Source organism: Pipistrellus kuhlii, unplaced genomic scaffold, assembly GCF_014108245.1.
Source record: "Pipistrellus kuhlii isolate mPipKuh1 unplaced genomic scaffold, mPipKuh1.p scaffold_m20_p_52, whole genome shotgun sequence".
NCBI lineage: Eukaryota > Metazoa > Chordata > Mammalia > Chiroptera > Vespertilionidae > Pipistrellus > Pipistrellus kuhlii.
Window position 1 is genome coordinate 2112748 of NW_023425554.1, and position 18084 is coordinate 2130831.

At 49.2% G+C, this 18084-nt stretch overlaps 3 protein-coding genes and 1 pseudogene across 3 annotated transcripts in view; 2 read left to right on the plus strand and 2 right to left on the minus strand.

Moving 5' to 3' along the window:
- USE1 (unconventional SNARE in the ER 1) overlaps window positions 1-105 on the plus strand; it is a 24601-nt gene extending 24496 nt beyond the window's left edge. The window contains exon 9 of the transcript XR_004984069.2: window positions 47-105. The gene's annotated coding sequence lies outside the window, so the exon portion shown is untranslated. The remainder of the gene's footprint in view (window positions 1-46) is intronic.
- Window positions 1-4097, plus strand: part of OCEL1 (occludin/ELL domain containing 1) — a 21705-nt gene extending 17608 nt beyond the window's left edge. The window contains exon 8 of the mRNA XM_036416034.2: window positions 4087-4097. The gene's annotated coding sequence lies outside the window, so the exon portion shown is untranslated. The remainder of the gene's footprint in view (window positions 1-4086) is intronic.
- USHBP1 (USH1 protein network component harmonin binding protein 1) overlaps window positions 1-8384 on the minus strand; it is a 9657-nt gene extending 1273 nt beyond the window's left edge. Inside the window, exons 1-9 of the mRNA XM_036416025.2 lie at window positions 7852-8384; window positions 7624-7772; window positions 6967-7393; window positions 3325-3450; window positions 3015-3151; window positions 2686-2826; window positions 2233-2400; window positions 1436-1685; window positions 675-893 (exon numbers count right to left, since the gene is read on the minus strand). Of these exons, the coding sequence (XP_036271918.1) occupies window positions 675-893; window positions 1436-1685; window positions 2233-2400; window positions 2686-2826; window positions 3015-3151; window positions 3325-3450; window positions 6967-7393; window positions 7624-7772; window positions 7852-7905 (1671 nt within the window). The 5' untranslated portion in view covers window positions 7906-8384. The remainder of the gene's footprint in view (window positions 1-674; window positions 894-1435; window positions 1686-2232; window positions 2401-2685; window positions 2827-3014; window positions 3152-3324; window positions 3451-6966; window positions 7394-7623; window positions 7773-7851) is intronic.
- Window positions 8385-11830: 3446 nt separating this feature from the next.
- LOC118706598 lies at window positions 11831-17762 on the minus strand (annotated as a pseudogene).
- Window positions 17763-18084: the final 322 nt, after the last annotated feature.

Below are 18084 nucleotides of genomic sequence, written 5' to 3' on the forward strand. Positions count from 1 at the left end.
AACCCGTTTGGCTCAGTGGATAGAGCGTCGGTCTGCGGACTGAAAGGTCCCAGGTTTGATTCCAGTCAAGGGCATGTACATTGGTTGCGGGCACATCCCCAGTAGAAGGTGTGCAGGAGGCAGCTGGTCGATGTTTGTCTCTCATCGATGTTTCTAGCTCTCTATCCCTCTCTCTTCCTCTCTGTAAAAAAATCAAAAAAAATAAAAAAAGTGACCTATGTTCCTGGCAGGGACACAGCAGATACAAAGGCTTAGAGGTGGAAGAGGTGATTCAAAGGAGGTTCTATAAGCCACTAGAGGCTTTAAGCAGAGGGCAGCCATGACTGACAAGAAAAAGGGGGGAAGAGAAGGATTCAGGGAGGGAGCCAGAACCAAAATTTAGGAAGAGAGGAAGCATGGGCTGGGTTATTGGGTGGGGAGCAGGGCGTGTGAATGGGCGTGGGAGATGGGAATGAGGAGGTACAGGTTTGAAGGGAAGACACTATACCCCCGGGGCTTATTGGGCTCAATATCCTCAAAAAAAAAGTCCCCAAAGTACAAAGTGTGAACTTTCACCTGCAGTTTACCACTCAACTAACTCATTTCTCTGTGCAGAACCGGAAGCTGAGGCGTGGCCAGAGACATTTCGCCGGCAGTGTCCTGCCAGCCCCACGAGGTCCGGCAGAGCCACTCACCTGGGACCATGCCTCCTCGTCTCCACTGCTCCCGCCACTACTGCCACCGCCGCTGCTGTTGGCGCCCCGAGTCTGAAGCTGCGCCCGTTCCCACTGCAGCTGCTCCAGCAGGAGCGTGTGCACGGGGCCCTGGGCGCGGAGGGCGGCCTCCTGCAGCTCCAGCCCCCGCCTCTCCCGCCGCACCAGCTGGAGCCTCAGCACCAGGTCCTCCAGGGTCTCCTGAGAAGCCACGGAGAGGGCGAAGACTCTGTGCCTCAGAGTCAACTTCTGGGGACACCGAAGTCTCCAGAGGCACCCACTGAGGGCTGGCCAAGCAAGAACTCACACCCTCACCTTGACCTTGTGTGGTGAGAAAGATCACCCTCCCTACAGCGGTAGATATGGCAGTTCAGAGGGCAAGTGTTTTAGACAAGGTCAGGTGACAGCGCAGTGGGAGGGTCTGGAGTTTCTCCCAGTCCAGAACCTTAGGTCTTTCCCACCAGGCTATAGAGCCCAGATTGTGTCTCCTGCCCCACTTACTCTCCACAGGAAGGGCATTTTGGAAAGCCATATTCCAAGTCTTACGAGGAACTGAATTCCAAAGCACGAACTCCTATTCATCCCTCAAAACTCCAGCCCCAGTTCTCCTCCCTCCAGGAAGCCTGCCTCTAGCCCAACAGAGCTTTTCCTTGCTGCTTGGTCACCTAATCACATCCCTCATCCTCGCCAAAGGGTCTTGTCCCACCGGGAAGGCCTGGCACAGGGGCCCCGCCTATGTGTACCCGCGTGGCCTCCAGGTCCTGCTGGATCTGCCTCTTGTCCAGCCGGGGCAGGGCTGGGCCAGGCTGAGTCTCCAGAATGGCCTGCACCAGGGCTTCTGCGTGGGGCAGAGTGGGCATGGCTGCCAAGGTGGGGCCAGGCTCAGGGAGAGTCTTCACCAGGGCGCGGCGCTCCCGGAGACGCTGGACATAGCCCCGGAGCTGGACAGCCACCTCCTGCAGAGTGGGCCTGTCCACACTGCTGCCCTCAGGGCTGTAGGAAACAGAAGAGGGGCCTGTGTCAACCCTGGCAGGAATATTGGACTAACTCCATGCCAGCCCTGGTGGGCTCCATCCTCTCTCATCTTACTGTCCATGATAGATCCTATGCCATCTGTGGTGGGCACTGTCATACGAACATGGTGTGCCCTACAATGGAAACCCCAATGTGTACCGCTATCCATCAAGACAACATAGTGAACGCTGTCACATCAGTGGGGACCATTGCTCATTCCAACATGGTGGACACCATCACACCAACACAACAGACATCACCCCTCAGCGTGCCATCCCTGTTTGGCAGCATGCCAACCTGATGAAGCACTGTCATGCCAGTTATAATCCGTGGGCATCTATCTTCATGCCAGCCCTGGTGGGTTCTAGATCAACCTCCATGACTGTCAACTACCATGACAAATGTGTTGATTAGTAGCCAGCCGATTCCAGTCAGGTCTCCACAGAGTCAGCTCTGGGAGCCAGCCTCAGTCTCAATCAGGACCCCATTTACTAGCTTGCCCAGTTCCAGGGGTTCCCAGGAGTACCTTGGCTGGGCATCCCACAGTGTCTCTCCATCCATGACAGCCTCCTCTTGAGCTAGCAGCCTCTGAGCCTCCTTCTCGGCTGCCTCCACATCGCTCCTGGGGACGTCTGCTCCTGAGCTTGCCTCCTGGAGAGTGAGCAGGACTCCGTACACTTCCTCACAATGCTCACTGTGGGACAGCAGTTCTGAGTGCTCTGGGACACCCAGCCCCATCTTTCTGTGTAATCCCAGGCTTTCACTTGCTCCTGGGTCTCTCATTTCTCCCTGACTCCCACCCCCAGAGGGCATGCGAACCTCTTCAGCATCCTTGGGCTAAAGTTGCCTTCAGTTAACTTCCATGGTGGGGGAAAGTGCTTTCCTGAAGGGGTCCTGCCTCTCTTTGTGGATCAGAGCCACCCTCTAAATGCACCCATTCTCTTCCCAGCCATTGACAACATGGGCGGGAGGCACTGACCTGTACTGCAAAGCCAGACGTAGTGCTGTGGCCTCAGCCTCCCACTGGCCTAGCTGCATGCTGAGGCCCTCACACTGGCCCTTGTATCCCTGGAGCACAGCTGACAGCAGACGGTTAAAGCATTTGAGCTTCTCGATGCTTCTACCTCCAAAGACGGGGAAGAAGAAGAAAAAATGAGATGCCTCACAGGGCAGTCAGGATCTGATAGATTTCCATTCTCTCCCCCACCCTCACCCCCATTTCAGCTCCAGACTCTTGAGTTTATATCCTAGCAAAGCAGGTGCAGGTGCCCTTAAGAGCTCAACATTTGTGTCATTTGTGTCTCTTACCCCTGGAGCTGCTCCATCTGAGCTTCCACAATGTGCATCTCAGGAGTGAGGGGCCGGTTGGGGAGAGGCCTGAGGATCTGGGCACTGGAATCACTCTGGATGCGCCGGAGCAGGGGGTGAGACAGGGAGAAGGGATCCTGCCAGCAAGAGGGGACTTGATTCACCCAGATTGTCCTTAAGAGCTTAGTTAGTACGATAGGTTTAAGCTTTTCCAACCCCAGAAGCTGTTGGATCACATGGCCAGGTTTGGGTCTCACTGCTCCAAACCCTAAGGATCTCAAATAAGTGGCTTTGAGCTTCCTACACTTACCTGAGTGGTCCAGGATTCCCTCACAGTCCCAGAACTGCTGGAACTGCTGCCCAAGCCACCCACTTGGCTGTGGGAGGGAGGTGGCAAGGACTCCAGCCTCAGCAGGGAATCCTGCAGCTCCTGGACCTGGCGGGTTAAGGGGAATGTCAGGCCTGGGGGCCCCAAATACCCACCTGTTCTTGGGGCAGTGACAGGAGCCCCAGATACTCACTGCACCAAATTCCTCACTGTATAACCTTAGGCAACTTAGCCAACCAAGACTTCTCTTTCTTTAGACATACAGATAGCCAACAGTACATGGAAAGGTGCTCACCATCACTAATCATCAGGGAAATGCTATCAAAACTACAATTTGAATGACCTCACACCAGTCAGGATGTCTATTATAAAAAAAAACAAGGCATGACCTGGCTGGTGTGGGATGCTGATCTGGATCCCTGTTTGGGGGCATGTAGAAGGCAGTCGATGGATGTTCAGCTCTCACATCAATGTTTCTCTCTCTCTAAAAATCAATATGTTTCTTTAAATATATTTTATTGATTTTTTTAAAGAGAGGAAGAGAGATGGATAGTCAGAAACATCGATGAGAGAAACATCGATCAGCTGCCTCCTGCATACCTCGCACTGGGGATGTGCCCGCAATCAAGGTACATGCCCTTGACCAGAATCGAACTCGGGACCTTTCAGTCCGCAGGCCAATGCTCTATCCACTGAGCGTTTTGTTTTTTTTAAAAAACAACAACAACAAAAAAAAAAACCAAGAGCCAGCCTTGGCCAGGTAGCTCAATTGATTAGTGTTGTCCCAATCCACCAATGTTGGGGTTTTGATCCCCAGTCAGAGTACATACAAGAATCAACCAATCAATGTGTAAATAAGTGTAACAATAAATAGATGTTTATCTCTATATATTTCTCCCCCCTCCTCTCTAAAATCAATTAAAACTTTTAAAATTAAAAAAAGCCCTGGCCAGTGGTTAGTTAAACATCGTCTTGCTGGTTTGATTTTCAGTCAGAGCACATATCCAGGTTACAGGTTTGATCCCCAGTTGGAGTATGTGCTGGAAGCAGCATATATATATATATATATATAATATAAATAATGCTGCCCTGGCCGGTTTTGCTCAGTGGATGGAGCATCAGCCTATGGACTGAGGGGTCCTGGGTTCAATTCTGATCAGGGGCACGTGCTTGGATTGTGGACTTGATCCCCAGTGCAGGGGCTTGCAAGAGGCGGCTGTTCAGTGATTCTCTCTCATCATTGATGTTTCTATCTCTCTCTTCCTCTTCTTTCTTCTCTGAAATCAATAGAAATATTAAAAAAAAAAAAAAAGTTAAGAAATAAGTGTTGGTGAGGAGGTGGAGAAAAGGGAACCCTGGTTGGTGCACTATTGGGATTATAAGCAGTATGGAGGTTCCTCAAAAAAAATTAAGAATTGCCCGGCCAATGTGACTCAGAGGTTGAGCATCTACCAACGAACCAGGAAGTCCGGGTCAAGGCACATGCCTGGGTTTTGGGCTCAATCCCCAGTGTGGGGCATGCAGGAGGCAGCTAATCAATGATTGTCATGGATGTTTCTGTCTCTCTCTCCCTGTCTCTTCCTCTCTCTAAAATCAATAAAAATATATTTTAAAAATAAATTTTAGTCTGGCCAGCGTGGCTCAGTGATTGAGTATCCAGCTAGGAACCAGGAGGTCACGGTTCGATTCCCAGTCAGGGCACATTCCTGGGTTGTGGGTTCGATCCCCAGTGTGGGGCATGCAGGAGGCAGCCAATCAATGATTCTCTCTCATCACTGATGTTTCTATATTTCTCTCTCTCTGTTCCTTACTCTCTGAAATCAATTATCTAGGTATATTTTAAAGAATGCTTATTTTAAAAAATGAATAGATATGCCCTGGTTGAGTAATTTAGTTGGTTCTGATATGCCAAGGTTGAGAGTTTGATTCCTAGTCAGGGCACCTACAAGAATCAACCAATTAATCTATCATAATAAAAGTGTAATATGCTAATTAAACCAGACAGCTGAACAACCTTCCAAAGGACCTTCCGGACAAAGCCAGGGCTGTGAGGGCCGAACCCCTTGCACGAATTTCATGCATCAGGCCTTTAGTGCATAAATAAGTGGAACAACTAATAGGTGTTTCTCCTTCTCTCAGTCATCAATAAATAATTTTTTTTAATAAAGTAAATAAAAACAAACAAAGTTCTCTTTTCCAGTTGGGGAATCGGCCCTACTCTGACAGGGAATGGGCCCTACCCTTTGCTCGGGGTTCCCCACGTCCCAGTCTTGCCAGCTGTCGATGATGCCTGCTCCCCACCACTGCAGTCACCCATGTGGCTTCAATCCACACACCGAGGGGGCCTCCAGCCTTCACGCCCAAACTGGCCAGCTCCAAATTCAGCGTCACCAACCACCTCCACAGCTTCCCCCCTCTGGTGTCTGGCTGGTGCCTCCCCCTGTGTCTCCAGGATTTCACCCTCGCTCTCCATGCTGCTCCTCTCACTACAACCGAGGGGTGGCCTGTGAACACCTGTGTCAGGTGGCCACCCTCCCCGCTCAGTAACCTCCCTGGCTCCCCCTTCCCTCAGAGCAAAAACTCAGCTCCTTCGTTTGGGCCACAGGGCTCTGCAGGAACCGCCCCGTCACCTCTCTGCTCTCATCTCCTCCCACAACCACACACTGGCCTCTCACTGCTCCTCACACTGGCCAGGCGCACTCCCACCTCAGGGCCTTTGCACATGCTGTTCCCTCTGCTTGGCATGACCTCTGAGCAGATCTTTGCATGGCCCCTCCCTCACCCCCTCGTGGTCCTTATTCAAGTGGCACCTCCTACAGCAGGGGTGGGGAACTTCATTTGCTCTGGCCCCGCCAAGGCATTAAGGGTGAGTTAATGAAATGTTTGACCAAAGAGCAGGTTAATTTTTAAGTTGATACTTTTGTATAGCCTGTGAATGATGGCATACATATCCAAATGGCCCTTGGCAGGAAAAAGGTTCCACACTCCTATTTTAAGTATTTGCCTTAATTATGATGCCCTAGCTGGTTTTGCTCAGTGGATAGAGCGTCGGCCTGCAGACTGAAGGGTCACAGGTTTGATTCTGGTCAAGGGCACATGCCTGGATTGTGGGCCTGAGCCCCAGTAGTGGATGTGCAGTAGGCAGCTAATCAATGATTCTCATTCATCATTGATATTTCTATATCTCTCTCCCTCTCCCTCTCTAAAATCAATTATATATATATTAAAATCAAAAAGGAAGATTGTAAGGGACCTGTGTCTTTGGGGGCTGAGCAGTTGATGCTGCATACGTTTTTTCTTTTTTCTTTTTTTAAAATATATTTTATTGATTTTTTACAGAGAGGAAGGGAGAGAGACAGAAAGCTAGAAACGTCGATGAGAGAGAAACACCAACCAGCTGCCTCTTGCACACCCCCCACTGGGGATGTGCCCGCAACCAAGGTACCTGCCCTTGACCGGAATCAAACCCGGGACCTTTCAGTCCGCAGGCCGACGCTCTATCCACTGAGCCAAACCGGTTTCGGCTGCATACATTTTTCCGATGAACAAATGATTGAGCACCTCCTACACCAGGCTGCCTCCTTCCTCAGACATCCACCCTGGGAGGCAGGGACGCCCACTCACCTCCCTCTGCAGCGTCTCCTTCTCCCCCTGGAGGGCCTCCAGGGAGGCCTGCATGTGGAGCAGCTCGTCCTCCCGGCTGCCCAGGGCCAAACGCAGCCAGGCGTTCCTTTCCGCCAGGTGGGCCGCCTCCCGCTGGCAGCCCCCTGCCCCCTCCAGCTCTGGGCAGGGCCTGGGTTCCCCCTGGACTCTGCCCTCCATCTCCATCGGCCCGGGACAGCTCAGGGGCTGGCGGCGCCAGGCGGCGGCAGCAGCCTCCAGCGAGCTCAGAGCGTGCTGGAGCGTCTGGAACACGTCGGGGGCCCCAGGTCCAGAGGGGACAGTCTCCTCGGCCTCGGGGACACAGTGGGCTGCTTCTGCAGGCTCCTGGGGCCCATCGGGGGCCGGGGCCAGCCCCCTGCTAGAGTCCCCATCGGCCTCCTTGTCGGCTCTGCGAAGTGAGCGATGGAAGTTTCTGGAACTGGGGATGTCTGGGGTGTCTGGCGCACAGGGGTGGGGGGTGAACACTGGCCATGCATTATGCAGGGCCTTAAAAACCAGACGTTGGCGGGCCATGGGGAGCCACGGTGTGCGTGGGAGCCGGGGTGGAGGCAGGGGGCACGAGCAGAGCGATGGGTGGGAAAGAGCTGGAGGGGGAGGCGCAGACGGAGCGGGCCTTACCTGCTCCTCGGGCCTTGCCCACTCTCCTCGGCCTCAGGGCCCGGCAGCTCAGGCTTGCCGCTCTCCTGGGATGGCACGGGGCCTGGCTCAGAGCTTCCGCTGGCTGCCTCGGTCTCCTCTGAGCTCTCAGCTACGGGGTCCAGCTCAACCTGCCGGTGACCATCCGGGCTCTGAGCTCCCTGCAAGGGGTCCCGCCGAGCTGGCTGCGGCAGGAGCGGGGACACTTACGGGTGGGGCATGCCTCCCTCGCCGGCTTCGGGGCCGCGTGGCCCGGGCGCTCATCACTGTCCACAAACCAGTGTCTTCTGAAAGCCCTCCCTTGTCCCCCGCTGAAACCACAGCCCGGTCTCAGCTCCTGGCAAATAGCAGCCTCAGTTTCCTCTTCTGTGAAGCAGGCATCGATTTCTCCCCTCCAGGAGGAGTGTTGAGTAATCGCACGTTTCAATGCCTCCGTGGACAGACAGCTCACTACCTACCAAGATTGCCCTGACCACCCGCTCCTCTTCTGCCTCCTTTATTTTTCACTGCCTTGGTGCTCCCCTCCCTCCTCTCTCCGGGCCTAGGAGGAGCACGTCAAGAGTCCTCTCTTTAATAATAATTTAAAAAAAAAAGAGTCCTCTCTCCTCCCCAGTGCCCTCCCTCACCAGAGGACCCAATCCTGGGGTTGGGTCCCCTCAGCCCACTCCACTTCTCTGTTCCTTTCGGGAGCTCCTTGTCAGAGGCCCGAGTCCCTGGACACTCCTGGGGTCACTGGCCACTGCCCGCTCAGGCCAGCCTGGGAGGCCTGAGAAACAGGAAGCCCCCTCCCCTGGTCACATGACTTGTTATTGTTCAGTTTCCTTTTCAAGGACAATGGCTTCCTCCAGGCCCAGCAGAGGACACGTGCCCCTCCTCACCTCAGCCTCCACGGCCACGGCTCTTCCACCTCCGAGCCTCAATGTCCTTATCTGTAAAATGGGGGCTAAATGGAGCATTTCCCCACAGGGTCATGGAGTTTTAACAGGCAATTTGCATGTGGCCAGACACCGTCAGGGAAATGAATCACAACACACACTCTTTTTCTGTTTGTTTGTTTGTTTAATTTCAAAGAGGAAGGGAGAGGGGGAGAGAGAGACAGAAGCATCAATGATGAAAAAGAATCATTGATCAGCTGCCTCCTGAGCTCTCCCTACTGGGGAAAGAGCCTGCAAGCCGGGCATATGCCCTGACTGGGAATGCAACCATGACCGTCTAGTTTAGGGGTGTCGAACTCAATCAGAGAAGGGGCCAAAATCTAAAATCCAGCCTAAATCGCGGGCCGAATGGTTTACTGAACAGTCATAAACTGTCATTGTGATGGAAACGCAGCGGAGTGCAGTGATGACAGCGCGGTGCGGGCCACATTGCAAGGCCTGGCGGGACGGATTTGGCCCGCGGGCCTTGTGTTTGACACATGTGGTCTAGTTCATAGGTCAACGCTCCACCACTGAGCCACACTACCCCGGCACCACATGCACTCCTTGTTCCCTGTCACCTCTCCTTGTGCTCTATCGCCAGTCCCATCTCTGCTTCCTCTGCCAGCTGCTGTTTCTCCTACAAAAATGCTGAATTCCTCAGAGCTACGTGGTCCTTACACCCCGCCCATTCTCCCTGCATCCACTCTAACGGGCTTTCTTGTCTTCACCCATAATTACAGCCCAGGCCTCCCTTGTCCCAGCCCGGCTCTGAGTTCCTCAGCCCCTCACCCCTGTCCACTCCCTCCCCACCCAGGCCCCAGAGACCCGAGATCTGGTTATTCGATTCCCTTGCCCACACACCCTCCTTGGCACCTCAATCCCTCAGGAAACATTTCAAGCTCTTCAACCTGGCATTCAAAGCCCTTAAAAATTATACCTGCGGCCGAAATCGGTTTGGCTCAGTAGATAGAGTGTCGGCCTGTGGACTAAAGGGTCCCGGGTTCGATTCCGGTCAAGGGCATGTACCTTGGTTGTGGGCACATCTCCAGTAGGAGGTGTGCAAGAGGCAGCTGATCGATGATTCTCTCTCATCGATGTTTCTAACTCTCTATCCCTCTCTCTTCCTCTCTGTAAAAAACACACCCATAGGGTTAAAAATAGAATTTAAGTAAAATATATATTTTTAAAAAATTATACCTGCGGCTTGCATCCATGAATGCTCCATGTTATAGCCATGATGGCTCCCTCCACAAACAGCAAGGTTCTCAGCTCGCTCACACCCCCAGGCCTTTGCCATGCCGGAACCTGGCCTGGAACACCCTGTCCTTCCTTCTGCAGAGACCAGAGTAGCCTGAATCCTCCCGAGGCTAGGAGGCCGAATCTTCCTGCTTGTGGAGAGAGAGAGATTGTACTTCTCTGACGTGTGTGCCCAGGGAAATGGACATCCTCACTTTTTTCTTTTTTTTTTTTTTTGGTAACCTTTAATACAGTTAGTTTCTCTTTTTATTTTTTAATCTTTATTGATTTCAGAGAGGAAGGGAGAGGGAGAGAGAGACAGAAATATCAATGATGAGCCGGGGCCGGTTTGGCTCAATGGATAGAGCATCGGCTTGGGGACTGAAGAGTCCCGGGTTCGATTCCGGTCAAGGGCATGTACCTTGGTTGCAGGCATATCCCCAGTGGGGGGTGTGCAGGAGGCAGCTGATCGATGACTCTCTCTCATCGATGTTTCTGACTCTCTGTCTCTCTCCCTTCCTCTCTGTACAAAATCAATAAGATATATTTAAAAAAAAAAAAAAAAAGAACTATCAATGATGAGAGAGAATCATGGATCGGCTGCCTCCTGCACGCCCCCTACTGGGGATTGAGCCCACAACCTGGGCATGTACCCTTGGCTGGAATCGAACCCGAGACCCTTCAGTCCTCAGGCTGACGCTCTATCCACTGAACCAAACTGGCTAGGGTGACACCCTCACTCTTTTTTTAATTTTAATTTTTTTATTTTATCAATTTTTCACAGCTAGGAAGAGAGAGAGAGACAGAGACTCAGAAACATCAATGAAAGAGAAACATCGATCAGCTGCCTCCTGCACACCCCCCACTGGGGATGTGCCCACAACCAAGGTACATGCCCTTGACCGGAATCAAACCCAGGACCCTTCAGTCCGCAGGCCGATGCTCTATCCACTGAGCCAAACCGGCTAGGGCGACACCCTCTTGCTTAAGCCTGGCTCCCGCCATAATCCCTAGGAGCTGCTCCACCACTCCAAGGCTCTTCCCAGCCTCAGTCCTCTGTCCAGGCCGTTCCTTCTGCCTGGATCGCCTTTCCCCTCTTATCCTCCCAGCATGGTCCTCATCCTTCAAGGCTGTCTGTCTACACAGCTTTAATGGTTCTCAAAATTCTGTGACAGATTTTTGGTTTTAAAAACCAGCCGGAACCGGTCTGGCTCAGTGGATAGAGCATTGGTCTGTGGACTGAAGAGTCCCAGGTTCGATTCCTGTCAAGGGCATGTACCTTGGTTGTGAGCACATCTCCAGTGGGGGGTGTGCAGGAGGCAGCTGATCGATGTTTCTCTCCCACCTATGTTTCTAACTCTCTATCCCTCTCTCTTCCTCTCTGTGAAAAATTAAATATATATATATATATATATATATATATATATATATATATAATTTTTAAAAAAACACACACAAATAATCTGGTTTTAAAAACTAATAATGTAGCCCTGGCTGGTATGCTCAGTGGTTAGAGCACTGGCCTGAGGATCAAAGTGTCTCTGTGAAGGCATGTATCTGGGTTGCAAGTTTGACCCTCAGCCCCATGAAGAAGGCAATCACTTAATGAATCTCTCTCACATTGATGTTTCTCTCGCTTTCCCTCTTTCCACGCTCTCTAAAAATTAATGAAAAAATATATACTTGGCTGAGGATTTTTTTAAAGCACTCTGCTTTTAAAAAATATATATCTTATTGATTTTTTACAGAGAGGAAGGGAAGGGGATAGAGAGCTAGAAACATCGATGAGAGAGAATCATCGATCAGCTGCCTCTTGCACACCCCCTACTGGAGATGTGCCCGCAACCAAGGTACATGCCCTTGACCGGAATCAATCCTGGGACCTTTCAGTCCGCAGGCCGACGTTCTGTCCACTGAGCCAAACCGGTTAGGGCTGGGTGAGGACTTTTAAAAAAACAAACTTAAATGGGCAATTAAAACAGACAGTTCTGAGACCGTTTTTCAACCACTGGGGTGGCAGTTGTTAGGGATAATATTCATTCAGCCTTCTGAGCTTTCTGGGTTAGACTTGGTGACTTTACCAGCTCCAGCTGCCTCTTTGTCCCCTACTTTAAAAAAAGTTTTTTATTTACTGATTTTAGAGAGAGAGAAACATCTATTTGTTGTTCCATTTATTGATACATTCATTGCTTGATCTTTGTGTGTCTGACCACGGAACGAACCCGCGACCTTGGCATATTGGGACGACACTCTAACAACCGAGCTGTTGGGTCAAGGCCAGGTGTCGGCAACCTGCGGCTCCAGAGCCGCATGCGGCTCTTTCGAAGCATTGCCGCGGCTCCCAGCAGGACCGACACTAGCAGGGCTGATAGCAGGGTGCGGGCGGGGAGCTGTATCACTTACCTCCGCCCGCCTCAGCGCTCCCAGCGCTCTGTGTGGCAGGTTGCGGGCTACTTAGCGTCGCTAGGCAACCACAGCGTCCCTGTCCTGGCCCAGCCTCCTTCCACTCTAACTAAAAATCAATGGAAAATAAATTAATGCCATATCTACAAATGTGGATAATCTAAAAAGTGATGGATGTGGTCATTCAGATTGTTAATAAGATAATGGCAGAGGGTTTAAACCACTGCCAGTTCCGTTTGCTATTGGATGAGGTGGAAAGCATATATTCTGACCTCCTGCTCCACAACAAGGTCCGGTGGCTGTCCAGAGGCGAGGTGCTAAAACGCTTTGTCTCATGTTTGGAAGAAGTAAAAACTTTCCTGGCCAGCAAAGAGCTCACCTTTCCTGAGCTGGAACAACCAGAGTGGCTGGAAAAATTACATTTTATGGTAGACATGACAGCACATCTAAACACACTAAATACAACCCTTCAGGGGAAAGGAAGCACAGCCCTGCACATGCTGGAGGAGGTTTTGGCATTCAAGCACAAGTTGACAGTGTTTGTCAAAGATTTACAGAGAGGTACACTGTCTCGCTTTCCCTCTTTGAGAGAGTTCAAACAAAGTCATGATACGATAAATTTGGAATATTTGAAGTCTGCAATCACCACAATGCAAAGTTCGTTTGGGAAACGATTCTGTGAGTTCAGAGAGGAAAAACCACATTATTCTTCCCTGTCACTCCCCTGGCAATTGATCCATCCCTATTGAATATGACTGCATTTGCAGGTGTAAGTCAACCTGATCTTGAGATGGAACTGTCCGATACAGCTGACAAAGATATATGGGTGTCCAAGTTCAAATGCTTGACCGCTACTCTTGAGGATGTTGCCCGTCAGAAGGCCATTCTGGCTTAGAATCATAAATGGAGTGATAGTGAAAACCTTCCCAAACAGGACAAACTTGTATTTGAAACATAGAATGCCATCCCTAACACTTGTATAAACATGAAAAAGTATGCATTTGGAGTCCTGTCGATCTTCGGCTCCACATATGTATGTGAGCAGGTCTTCTCCAACATGAACTATATTAAAAACAAACATCGATCATGCCTCACAGATGACAACTTGCAAGCCTGTGTGAAAATGAAGGTAACGTCTTACAGCCCTGATGTGCAGACACTGTGCACTGAGGTTCAGGAGCAAAAATCCCATTAACCAGGTAAATTAAATAGTTTAATTAGCTATTAATTTGCAAAAATATATCTTACATTGTTAAGTGAAAAAGTCCTTTTTTTCTTCAGATTGACAGCTAACTGCACGATCCGGTATATAGCATTAAGGTAAGAAACAATACATGCAGTGTTATATTTGTTTTAAATGTCGCAATGATTTTGCGGCTCCCAGGTTTTTTTTCCCTTCGGAAACGGGTCCAAGTGGCTCTTTATGTCTTAAAGGTTGCAGACCTCTGGTCAAGGCTTTTGCCCATGGCTGTGATGACACCCAGGAACTGATCAGCTCATGTCACAAACAGCAAGATGGCCCAGAGGAGGACGGTTACAGAAGCTCCTAACATATAGTGCATGGGCTTGTCAGGAACCACATCAACAATGACAGTATCGTCAGATTTCAAAAACTTTGGGTCATCTTTCAGCTTTCTCCCAGAACGACGATCAATCTTTTCCTTCTCAGCAAATTTGCAAGCGATGTGAGCTGTGTAACAACCTGGCACTGATTTGGCCTGGATGGTTCAAGATAATCATCTGAGTGGTGAGGCCAGCTGCTTCTACTGGTGGTTCATTTTTACTGTCACCAGCTATAACGCCATAATGAACACCTTTGGCAGACACAATATATATATATCTCCTATCTAATAAAAGAGTAATATGCAGACTGACCATCATTCCAACACACAAGATGGCTGCCCCCATGTGGTCAAAGATCCTGCCCCTATGTGGACACAAGATGGCCACCACAAGATGGCCTGCAGAGGAGGGCAGTTAGGGGTGACCAGGTCGGCAGAGGAGGGAAGTTGGGGGCAAATCGGCTGGCAGGGGAGCAGTTAGGCATAAATCAGGTTGGCATGGGAGTGGTTAGGGGGTGATCAGACTGGCAGGCAGAAGCGGTTAGGGGCAATCAGGAAGGCAGGCAGGCGAGCAGTTGGGAGCCAGCAGTCCTGGATTGTGAGAGGCAGTCACACATCCCTCAAGGGAGTCCAGATTGGAGAGGGTACAGGCTGAGGGACACCCCACCCCGAATTTTGTGCACCGGGCCTCTAATATACATATTTATTTATTTCAGAGAGGAAGGGAGAGGAAGAGAGATAGAAACATCAATAATGAGAGAGAATCATTGATGGGGATTGAGACGACAACCCAGGCATGTGCCCTGACCTGAAATCAAACCGTGACCTCCTGGCTCATAGGTTAAAGCTCAGCCACTGAGCCACACCAGTTGAGCAGACACATTCTTTTGGGGGAAAAAATGTTGTTTTTAGAGATCAACCAAAGAACTTGTATGCATATATGCATACCCCATGGACATAGACAATAGGATGGTGAAGGTCTGGGGTGGGAAGCGGGGATGAGCTACAAGGGGTCAGTGGGAGAAAAAAGGACATGTGTAATACTTTCAACAATAAACATTTTTTTTACAAAAATAAAATAAAGAACATTAATCATGAAAAATGTATAGATTTAGTGTTGACCATATTACAGATGTACCCCATTTTCCCTTGGACAGATACATTCTTTTTTAAAAAGCATTTTTTTAATTGATTTCAGAGAGGAAGAGGGAAGGAGAGAGAAATAGAAACATCAATGATGAGAGAGAATCATTGGCCGGCTGCCTCCTGCACACCCCCCACTGGGGATTGAGCCCACAACCCAGGCATGTGCCCATGGCCAGAATCGAACCCGGGACCCTTCAGTCGGCAAGCTGACGCTCTATCCGCTGAGCCAAGCCAGCTTGGGCATAGATACATTTTTAAAAATATATATTTTACAACTAAATAAAAGGAAAATGAACAATTCAATTAAAAAATGGGCAATGGACCTAAATAGAATATTTTCAAAAGAAGACAGAAGGAAGGCCAAAAGGCACGTGAAAACATGCTCAAAGTCACTAATTATCCGAGAGATGCAAATCAAAACAACAATGCGGTGCCATCTCACACCTGTCAGAATGGCCAACATCAACAAATCAACAAACGACAAGTGTTGGCGAGGTTGCGGAGAAAAAGGAACCCTCGTGCACTGCTGGTGGGAATGTATCGATAGACTGGTGCAACAACTGTGGAGAACAGTGTGGAGGTTCCTCAAAAAACTGAAAATGGAACTCCCATTTGACCCAGTAATCTCACTCCTAGGAATATATCCCAAGAAACTAGAAACACCAATCAGAAAGGATATATGCACCCCTATGTTCATAGCAGCACAATCTACAATAGCTAGAATTTGGAAACAGCCTAGGTGCCTGTCAGCAGATGATTGGATCCAAAAATTATGGTATATCTACACAATGGAATACTATGCTGCCATAAAAAAGAAGGAATTCTCATCATTTGCAGCAACCTGGATAGAATTGAAGAACATCATGCTGAGTGAAATAAGCCAGTCAATGAAAGAGAAATACCACATGACCTCACTCATTTATGGATAATAAAGAACATTATAAACTGATGAACCAAAAGATAGATATAAAGTCAGTAAAGCAACAAGCAGACTGTCAAATTACAGCAGGGAGGGTAGGGAGATCTGGAAGAGATAAGAGATCAACCGAAGGACTTGTATACATGCATATAAGTACAACCAATGGACACAAAACTGTGGGGAGGGAGGGTATGTATGGGAGGGGAGGGCAATGGTAAGTTATGTACACAGATAATAATTTAATAAAAATAAATAAATAAATAATATATATTTTATTGTTTTTTCACAGAGAGGAAGGGAGAGGGACAGAGAGCTAGAAACAGAGAGAGAGATACATCGACCAGCCACCTCCTGCACACTCCCCATCTGGGATGCGCCCGCAACCAAGGTACATGCCCTTGACCGGAATCGAACCTGGGACCCTTCAGTCCGCAGAATGACGCTCTATCCACCCAGCCAAACCGGTTTTCGGCCACAGATACGTTCTTGACAATGAAGCCCACGTTGTCCTCAGGAAGAGTTTCACTCAATACTTCATGCTGCATTTCAACACTTCAATTTATTTCAGTTGTAGCACTGACTGGAGCAAAGATGACCACCAGGCCAGTTTGAGAATGCTAGTCTCTACCCAACCCACAGGGACAATACCGTTACTACCAATTTGTAGACATCCTGGAGGGGCAGCCACAAGGGCTTGTCAGTTGGATGAGTTGGTGGCAGGAAGCAATGCACCTTCAAGCATGATTCCGCTGGTGTTGCCATCTTTTCGGTGACTTTCCATCCCTTGAACCAAGGCATGTTAGCACGTGGCTCCAGCATGTTGCCACCATTCCAACCAGAAATTGGCACAAAGGCTACCGTATCAGGTTTGTAGCTAATATTCTTAATATTCTTCATTTACTATTTCCTTGAATCTCTTCTGGCTGAAGAATGGCTCAGTGGAATCGTTTTGTTAACACCAACAATTACTTGTTTCACACCCAATGTGTAAGCCAGAAGGGCATGCTCACAGGCTTGCCCATTAGTGGAGATATCAGCTTAAAATTTACTAACACCAGCAGCAATAATCAGAACAGCAGAGTCAGCCTGAGATGTGCCTGTAATCATGTGTGTGTGTTTTTTAAATATTGTTTTATTGATTTCAGAGAGGAAGGGAGAGAAAGATAGAAATATCAATGATGCCTCCTGCACGCCCCCTACTGGGGATCGAGCCTGAAACCTAGCCATGTGAAACCTTGACCAGAATTAAACCAGGGACCTTTCAGTCCATAGGCAGAGACTCTATCCACTTAGCCAAACCGGCTAGGGCATGTAATCATGTTTTTTTTGTTTTGTTTTGTTTTGTTTTCCCAGTTTTAAATATATTTTATTGATTTTTCACAGAGAGGAAGGGAGAGGGATAGAGAGCTAGAAACGTCAATGAGAGAGAAACATCAACCAGCTGACTCTTGCATGCCCCCCACTGAGGATGTGCCCGCAGCCAATGTACATGCCCTTGACCGGAATCGAACCTGGGATCCTTCAGTCCGCAGACTGAGCCAAACCACCGCAGACCACTGAGTCAAACCTGTGACCCTTCAGTCCGCAGACTGACGTTCTACCACTGAGCCAAACCGGTTTCGGTTGTAATCATGTTTTTTATAAAGTCTCCGTGTCCTGGGACATCGATGATGGTCACATAATACTTACTGGTCTCAGTTTCACAGGGAGGTATCAATGGTGATACCACACGCAGGTTCACCTTTTAGTTTGTTTATCCAAGACCCAGGCATACTTGAAGGAGCCCTTTCCCACCTCAGTAGCTTCCTCAAATTTTTGATATTTCTTTTGCCCATCCCTCCATATTTGTATTATAGATCAGATGACCAGTAGTGGTAAACTTGCCAGAATCTATATGTCCAACAATATGATGTTGATATGAGTCTTTTCCTTTCTCATTTGGCTTAGATTTAGCAGTGGTTTTCATGAAACTTGTGTTCTGGTGGTAAACCCTTTGCGAAAAAGTCAGAGTAGACTTTAATTAATTAATTAATTAATTAAATTTTAATATATTTTATTTTTACAGAGAGGAAAGGAAATAGTTAGAAACATTGATGAGAGAGAAACATCAATCAGCTGCCTCCCGCACACCCCCTACTGGAGATGTGCCCGCAACCGGGGTACGTGCCCCTGACCAGAATCAAACCTGGGACCCTTCAGTCCGCAGGTTGACGCTCCAGTCACTGAGCCAAACCGGCTAGGGCTCATAATAGATTTTAAA